This window comes from Micropterus salmoides, unplaced genomic scaffold, assembly GCF_014851395.1.
Source record: "Micropterus salmoides isolate LMB-PRFRI ecotype aquatic unplaced genomic scaffold, ASM1485139v1 Ms_hic_scaffold_8, whole genome shotgun sequence".
Classification (NCBI taxonomy): domain Eukaryota; kingdom Metazoa; phylum Chordata; class Actinopteri; order Centrarchiformes; family Centrarchidae; genus Micropterus; species Micropterus salmoides.
Window position 1 is genome coordinate 33,886,939 of NW_024044570.1, and position 8,583 is coordinate 33,895,521.

Below are 8,583 nucleotides of genomic sequence, written 5' to 3' on the forward strand. Positions count from 1 at the left end.
TTAAGCAGTCTCACTAAGGGTTTCATTATCAATAAAAATGACGGATCCCCATCCTTAGTTAGATACTTTAGATAGATACTTTTTTATTTGATTTGTTGAAATTAAAATCTGTTACAGTAGCAGCAACCACATTCAGTCCTCACACATAGACATCACAATCCATAAAGTCAATTTGTCAAAAATAAAAAGTCTAAAAATAAATAGATAAAATAATTTGTTAAGTGAACAGTAAGACATAGAAGCTGAAATATACTGGAGTCCTAGACCCAAGACAGAAATGAATAAAAATATAGAATAAAACGAATAAAAAGAAGCCCAACACAAAACAAGTACAAATAGCCTATCTTATCATACCATTTCTAAAATATCAGGGTACAATGAATTCCTCAGTTATTTGATATTTAAGAGCCTAATGGCGGCAGGCAGGAAAGACTTACGATGCCGTTCTGTCTTATATTTTGGTGGGATCACCCTACCTGAAGGCGCTCAGCATATTCTCAACCGTAGTGACGGTATACCATCACGGGCATCTATAGAACAGTGGATAGAACTCTTGCCTTTGCTGTGGGAAAGCTGGGTTTGATTCCCACTCAGTTCCAGTGTCATTGCTCTTCATGCGTTCTTTTAATTTTGGGGGGGATAAAGTGACTTCCAAATGACTAAATGTACATGGAAGAGGAAGGTTCCTGTAGAAAGTTCTCAAGTAGGTGAAACCATGTTAGCTATGTAACTATGATTCTTATCCCTGTGTGATTGTCAAATTAGCAACGTTGTTTTGTGTCTTTATATTTTCAAAAGAATGTAACCTAAGTTGTACCTTTGTATGGAGACCTAACAATATTAACAGGTCGGCCTCTCAGCTCTACAGGAGCTCCTGCTGACAGGCCGCTGCTTCTGTGGAGAGAGACGCTCGATGCAGGTGTAGTCCAGAAAACTGGTTTACTGATAACTCTGAGTTTGTTAACGACAGCCCACTGTAGTGAGGGAGGAGAATCTGCCACTCACAGACTGGGAGCTGATCAAAAGAAAAGCATCAGCTAAATTGGTAAATGCCAATGTAATGTTAAATGCACATAAAACTTGCAATATCAGTGAGGTGTAGTGGCGCTTTGACCCCAGTCTTGAAAGGCTGCTATAAGTTTTACATGCCACCAGATGTCACTGTGTTCATTCAACATTTACTTGGCACTGTTGGGGACCCCTGCTATCAGAGCATCCCTACCTTTCCACATGTTAACGAAACTCAAAAATAGTAACATCCAACCAAACCCATATCCTCATTTTAGGTGGCAGGAATGAAAATTAGTCATCCTCAACATTTGTTGTGATGACTTTTTCCCTGGGCAACTATCATGTTTTACCAAAATGAAGCATAGATGTGTTCTTTTATCTCAAACGTCTTAAAAAAATAATACTGCACATGTGGAAAAAAATAATTCCCCCGACCCCCCTTGATTTGGGCTAAGCCCTGATGTTTACAGCTGCTTCTGCCCCTGGTGAAAATGTGTATATCAGTTGCCTTTTCAAGACAAATAGTTGTTTCTATGTAAAAAAAAACCAACAACACACAAATTATTTTTGTTTTGGGTTTTTTGGAAGTGCCTGACTCTTGCAGCGAAGAGCTTAATTTTGTTGTTTTTTTTCACAAGATGTTGAGAAGTTACCTCTCATTTGTGTAATGGAGGATGTGTAATGGAGGATAATACATCTCTTATTTCAGAACACTGGGTGTTCTCTCCCTCCCTTTCTGAAGCTGTCCATTATTCTGAGACGTTTTTTAAATGGTAAATGAAATCGAATGCACTTGCGGAAAGCGCTAACAGCTAATTATTGTAAGATACAAGCTTAACAATTGTAATCTACAAGAATTACAGTTCTATATTAAAAACAGTAAAATAGTAGTCAAAATATATTTGCTATATTAAAATGTTGTTTTATAATGTTGATCGGTTTTGGCAGGAATGGCATCTCTCTCATTTGAAAGTTGTTCATGAATCTGTTCGCTCTAGTAGCATGTGAATGAAACAATTTTCTCATCACTACAAAGTCTGCTGCGACTAGACCTTGTTCTCCTCCTGTGATGCCACAAAAATTCAGAGCGAGAGACAAACAATATCGCCATAACCATAGCATAACTCACTCTCAATTCTGCCTGCGTGTGCACGGTGCGAGAGGAGAGGGAGAGACACTGTGCTGCTGCCAGAAGAGCCGCTGATTGACATTTTTCTGAGCAGCATGCAGGGGAATTAATTACAATCTAATAGATATGTGTATATTTCATCACTCTCCCTGATGATCTGAATAACTCACATGATTGTTGCTAGATACTTTTTACAAATAAAGTAGATAAGAGGGTCTGAAAAGTTGCTAAGTCTATCAAAACAGTCAGACTGCAATGAAAACTGTGTGTCAGTTACCGGCGTGTGTGAGGGGGCACAAAAGATTCAGTTGTATGAGCTCATAATTCATATTGAATATTTTGGCACAAAAAAAGACCAATGGCTAAAGACAAAATACCTGTGAACCAAAACGCAGTGGACTCGTAGTAGAGAATGAGATCTGTTAACCCTGCGTGTTCCTAATACATTGACCAGACACTGACGGACAACAGTGGTTATATTTACATGTTTTTAATCACAGTTATTGCTAAAGACAACTCAGTAGTCGCTGAATATTGGTAGAGACATGTCCCTACCAAAACAAGACCTTATAGGAGACCATGTAGGAGTTACAGTAGACATGTAGCATCTGGTCCACAGGGCTGTAGTTCAGGGAATAAATGTTGGGAGTCATCTTTTTGATGAAAACTCCAACGTTGAACCTTTCTACCCCCGTCGTGGTGTCAAATGCATAGAAGATCTCCTCCATGGTTTTGTTGACATACCGTGTTGCGTAGAGCACGCCACAGGCCATGAAGGTGTTGGTCACCCCCTGCTTGTAGACCGAGGTGTGCCAGGTCTGGCCAAGAGTCAGTGGTTCATCCTCCTCCACCTTGGACAGCACCAGGTTGCCATAGTCCTGGTTGGTGGTATAGATCACCCAAACACCTGACTCATCTGTTGCCAGGTCCAGGTCGGTGAACGGGTAGCATTCCTCAAGGTGGCAGAAGTTACCCTTTGAGTTAAACCTTAAAACAAAACAGACGACAGAAGTGATGTTTCCTTTTTAGAAATGAGAACTTGGAAAACAATGTATCAGCATCTTAGTTTCATGGACTCATTATGCACAAATGTGAAAGATAACATGACATTTTTTTATTTTCAGTAGAAACGAGGCATTAATTCTGACATCAGCAACATCATTCAAATAATAATCTTAAAGACTGATTTGATCAGCGAACCTGGTGCCTTTGGGTAGTTGTAAAGTGGTGATAGTTTTGGTGGTGAGGTTGAATCGACAAACAGCATCTTGGTTGTAACAGTTGTAGTACAAGGCCTCTCCATACAGCACAACATTTGGACCCTGGATAGTGTTGGTGGTTGGGTTAGAGGAGTGGATCTGGACATTACCTGGAAGAAGAACAAGAAGAAGCATGAGAAGGAGGCGCAAACGTCATCATGAGTAAGTATTTCATCATTTGTTAATATCAAAGAAAACAATCAATAGAAGTCTACTCAACTAGTTTACCTTCCTACAGCATATGTTTCTGGGTTAAAGACCATTTAATGTCCAGGTTCAGTGAGCCAATTACTTTAATTTATTAGAAAAGCTTTTCCTCCTTGCAAAAAATCTTGATTAAGCTGAGGGGAACTATTAGGTCAGGTAATAAAGCTTTGAGGGTTTGTCACTACAAGCAACACCTTTCATATTACATAAACTTCTTAGATCCATGGTTAACATAAAAATATGGATTGTTGTCAACTAGTGTTATTTAACATGTGCATGCTCACTGAGCTGATTTCTAACATCAACACTCGAAGTAGAACAAGAGTTCTTTACCTGGGGCGCTCACCCCAACAATGAGAGAGCTCAGGCTAGAGTAGAGACGGATGTAGTTGGCGTATCTGTTGCTGGAGGTCATCATTACCAGCCAATACCAGCTCTCCTTTCCCACCGCTGGTTTGGGATCCCGACCCCAGGCTCCATAAGCATAGGAGCCAGGGTACTCTCCTGCTGTGTACACCCTCGGGCCAGTAATGTTCCGAAATTGACCGTGGGGACATTTACCTTGGGATGTTGGGTGTAAATTTGCTGGAGGTTAGGGTCTGGTCACATCTGAGTTTGTTTAGGTAAAATATCAAGCAACTCATTATGATTACAAACGAGATCAGGAAGTCCATTCAGCTCATGTTGGTTAATGACAAGTGAACTATGCTGAAAAACGTTTTTGCTACATAACCAGAATGATCAGTGGAAGTGGCAGAGAAGTGAAATATCTGGTGGGGTTTTGGGGACATACCATGTAGAGGTTGAGTGGGTTGGGTGGTGGGGAGAGGTCCATTTTTGCACCTTTGTAGTTCGCTGTTCAGATGCTTGTTGTCTCGTTGTCCTTTCACCACCTGCATGGTGTCGTATGTCTCCAGCTTCTGCATCTCTGCTCTCAGGTTCTTCAGCTTAGAAAGAACAGCAGGAACAGACATCCCAATATTTAGTCAACAGAGACTATATATACTGTCTGTATATTAACAAAAATGATTGTCCTTGAATCATGGCTTGAAGTGGGCCAGCACTCACCGGTATGCAGTACTGGCACTTCTACATTATACCCTTTGGTGTACCATGATCTGCTTGCACACCAGCACTTATCACAAACAGCCAGTACAATTTTCTGACCTCTCCATATTATCTAGGCGATTCATATGGCCCTAAAACACTGCATTACCCAGGTGGTACTTCACACTCACCTGTTCGGCTTTTCTCTGTTGGTGGAGACAGAGCAGAGAGAATAGAAAGTATGCTGGGATCTCGTAGAGAATACAAGGAAACAACAGTCTCCCGGCCTAATGACATAATTGCCCTACAGTTGGGGGCCTTCAGTTCTTTTGTCCTTTGATATATCGGTTATGTGAACAATAATAGCCAGCTCCATCTGAGAGCCAATTTCAACAAAACCTACAACAATTGTAAATGTTGGTTATGTATTTGTTAAAATGCTGCAGTGTCCAAATGGAATTATTATTAAAGTAGTGGTATGCTATATATATATATATACATACACACTATTTTATGAAATTATAATGAATATAGTAACATCAGCCTTAACCACGGTGTTTTTTGTGCCTTAACCTAACCAAACAAAAAACCGTATTGTTGTGATCTCAGAAAACACTTTTATTTGTGAAACTGTCGCATTGTTGAATCTCAACTGATAAGCTGTTGAAATGTTACAAATACCTTATAACTATTTGTAGCCAGACTATCCAAATAAAGTGTAGCCGATACACATGCCAACATGTAAATCAGGGGAGTACTAGCAATTTTGGTGTGATTAAAAAAGGATGAAAATAAAAACATTACTGTCTGTCAGTGTCCTTATTCAAGACCAGATGGCAGCACAGGAAGACATTTTCAATCATGCAGTGCCTTTAAACCTTCATTAATTGAATTTGGCCACTTGGAGGCAGTGCTACAGACTGTCAACACAACAGTGACATAACATCACTTCAAAAAGTTGATATGGCTATATATGCTAGCAAACAGCCTCTATTTACCTTACATATCCAGCACAACTAAAACAATGAGCCGAAAGATGCTAAAAATCTCGATGAAGCTGAGGGGAACTATTAGGTCAGGTAATAAAGCTTTGGGGGTTTGTCACTACAAGCAACACCTTTCATATTACATAAACTGATAAACTGGTGATGAACACAACATGCTAGGGAGAAAGAGACGCTTAGATATTTGGTCCCATTTCAAATACAGTGAGGCGGCAGGCAATGTGGTTTTAAGATTTGTTGAAAAACACTACAAACTTGAAGTGGCATACCAAGGCTAGCCACCGGGAATTGAGTAACGTCACCTTTGCAATAAAAAAAGAGAACAAAGCTAACATTCAAATGTTATAAAACATTTTATCTATATGTGAGATGAGTGAAATAAAGACTAAAAGGATACATCTCTGTTTTGGTCAGAGCAGATTGACCAAAATGCTAATCAAAATTATACTAATGAGTTAGAAAAGACTTAAATGATGATTAATGAGTAAAACTAGACTAAAATACTTTTGATTTTCTTTTGACTAAAATCAAACACCCAGACTTTTAGTCAACTAAAACTTGATTAATAAAATTGTATACAGTGGACTAAATATGACAAAAACTAACAAGGACATTTGACACAGGACTAAGACTAAGAATAACTTTTAAAATGGCTGACACAATTAACACTACAGTCAACTATGAAACTGCACCAATTTTGTCTGTTTACAGGATTAAGGCATTATTACTTCATATGTGTAAAAAGTTTTTTGTGGCTCCAAAGGGAGCTGCATGAAATGTGATAAAATGCCTCAAGTGATGTCAATTAAATCAGTGGGGCTTAAGACGCTTGAAATTAAAAAAATATGGTGGTGTGTGACAAGTGATCTTGCCAGACCTTTGTAGACCTCTTATTTCATCACTCACTCACATTCACTTTAGGACGCTGCTGCTTTTGAATAGTGCTATATAAGCGGCTTGAGGTAGCCCCTACCAGCACAACGCACTTGAATTTTCTGACCTTTCTGAACTTTTGGCAGTTAGAGGTGCATTGTGGATAATGCTGGTACCAGGTTTTGACATGAATGAAGAATGATTGAAATATAAGAAACTATATCTGTGGTTCAGCTGCACATATTTCTATATAAAAAAACTTTCCATTATGAGTCAGACAATGTTGTAATGGTGAAATGCTAAATTGCTGGAGTACTCTTTTAAAGTAATGAGTGCATTGCAACAGTATCAACAGAAACTTTCTTTCTTTAGTGTCTTACTGTGAAAATGTAATAGGTGAAGATTTCCAATAACAGTGTACAGGAAGAAATTACTTAAAGCCAGACATTTTAGTAGATTGCATGGTCATAACTTCTGCAGATTTGCACATTTCATTGTACAGTGCAGAAGAAGTCTTAGTGCTCCTTTTTTATTATACTAGATATTTTCATGTTGTTGGGGTTTTTTTTGCTATATATACCGTAAATAATATACATTTTGAGCAGACTTGCGCACAGGCGCTGCCTTCTTGAATGGTGTCAGTGTTGAACAGCTGGTGCTTTGTGAGTCTACCTGTTCAGTGGTGTCAGCAGTCAGACCCTGGTGTGCCTTGGTGGTGCTGTTGAGCCTGTCAATGAGCTGCTTGATCTCCATCAGTTCATTCTCTATCACATACAGGCTGAGAACTGCGTAGAGGTCTCCGTCATCCTCCCTCTCCAGCATCGACACATCTTCCTGCAGCTGGGGCAGACGTCGCTCCAAACCCAGCAGCAGACTCTCCAGCTCCAGAGTCTGCAGAGAGAGCAGGTAGACTCTGTGTTCACACATACAGGAGTCTGTTTTACAGCTGTTGAGTTTGTGTTCTTTACAGTCTGGTTTAGAAAATAACATTAACTAGTTACCTTCTGTGGGGTGATGTTGCTGTTGCATTTTGATGCATTGCCCTCCACTGTGCTGAGTTTGTCATGAGGGAATGCCTTCTCTGAATTAGTCAACTCACATGTACACTTATTTTGTGAAGATGCCTGAAATCAAGAATATCAAACATGGAATGTAAAAATAATACAAAATACCACATTTAAATATTTCTACATTTGAAATGGACATTTGTCATAAAATTTAAGGAGATGAAAGTAATTTTACAAAAGTAATAATAATCACTGTATTCTCGGGGCTTTCATACCTGTTGGATGATGGTGAACAGAGCACACAGTAAAAGGATCACATACAGCTTCATGGTCGATCAGAGAGCAGCACTAAATGAAACAGTCCCTGAACTCAGTTTGAATATGACTGTCTGTCCAGCCTTTGAACACTCCCACTAACCTCTGCATGTGAGTGAGTGAAAGTGCATATGTGTTGTGTGCCTGATGTTTTCATCAGAATATAATTACTTCCTCCTTGGAGGGAGGGAATTGTTCCAGGACCTTTTTTCTTATTGTGAAATTACTTGTGGAAATGCCCAGTCTAGTGGAGTGGATTAGGGTTAGAGAGATCCCATATTCCCCAAATCCCAATAGAGACAGAAACAGATTACTTAATACCAAATTAATATAGTGATTGTGGAATTCATGTATTTATAACTGTTTTGGCAAAGTAAATCGATTTTGTTTATACTGGTGACAAAACATAATTTTAGATCTCCCTATTTAGAAGTGTATAATCAGAAACAAGTGTTGCCCTCTGATACTCAGAGATACCTAAGGTGCCCGTTTATCTCAACCTGAGATAAATAGATGTTTTTTTACTGCTCGTTCAGATACAGCAGACAGTCTATGGAGGCTGGAGGTTGTTGGTCCCTCAGTGATGTAACTGGATGATGGGAAGGGAATCCAAATGTGGAAGGGAAGCAGTGACTAACACCTGCCTTTGGATTGTGGGTTTGCAGAGATGTACATCTATTCTTCATCTATTCTGAAGATGTGGTTACAGATTCAGGAACAGAAAGTTACTA

General features: G+C 39.3%; 1 protein-coding gene across 1 annotated transcript; it reads right to left on the reverse strand.

Annotated features, from left to right (window-relative positions):
* Window positions 1-1,469: 1,469 nt before the first annotated feature.
* On the reverse strand, window positions 1,470-7,970 carry LOC119894227 (olfactomedin-4-like). Its single transcript, XM_038706856.1, has 7 exons — window positions 7,813-7,970; window positions 7,532-7,654; window positions 7,203-7,421; window positions 4,400-4,553; window positions 3,940-4,167; window positions 3,341-3,509; window positions 1,470-3,127 (listed from the first exon to the last, which is right to left on the reverse strand). Exons 1-7 carry the CDS (start codon window positions 7,864-7,866, stop codon window positions 2,692-2,694), a joined length of 1,383 nt encoding a protein of 460 aa, XP_038562784.1. The 5' UTR covers window positions 7,867-7,970; the 3' UTR covers window positions 1,470-2,691.
* Window positions 7,971-8,583: the final 613 nt, after the last annotated feature.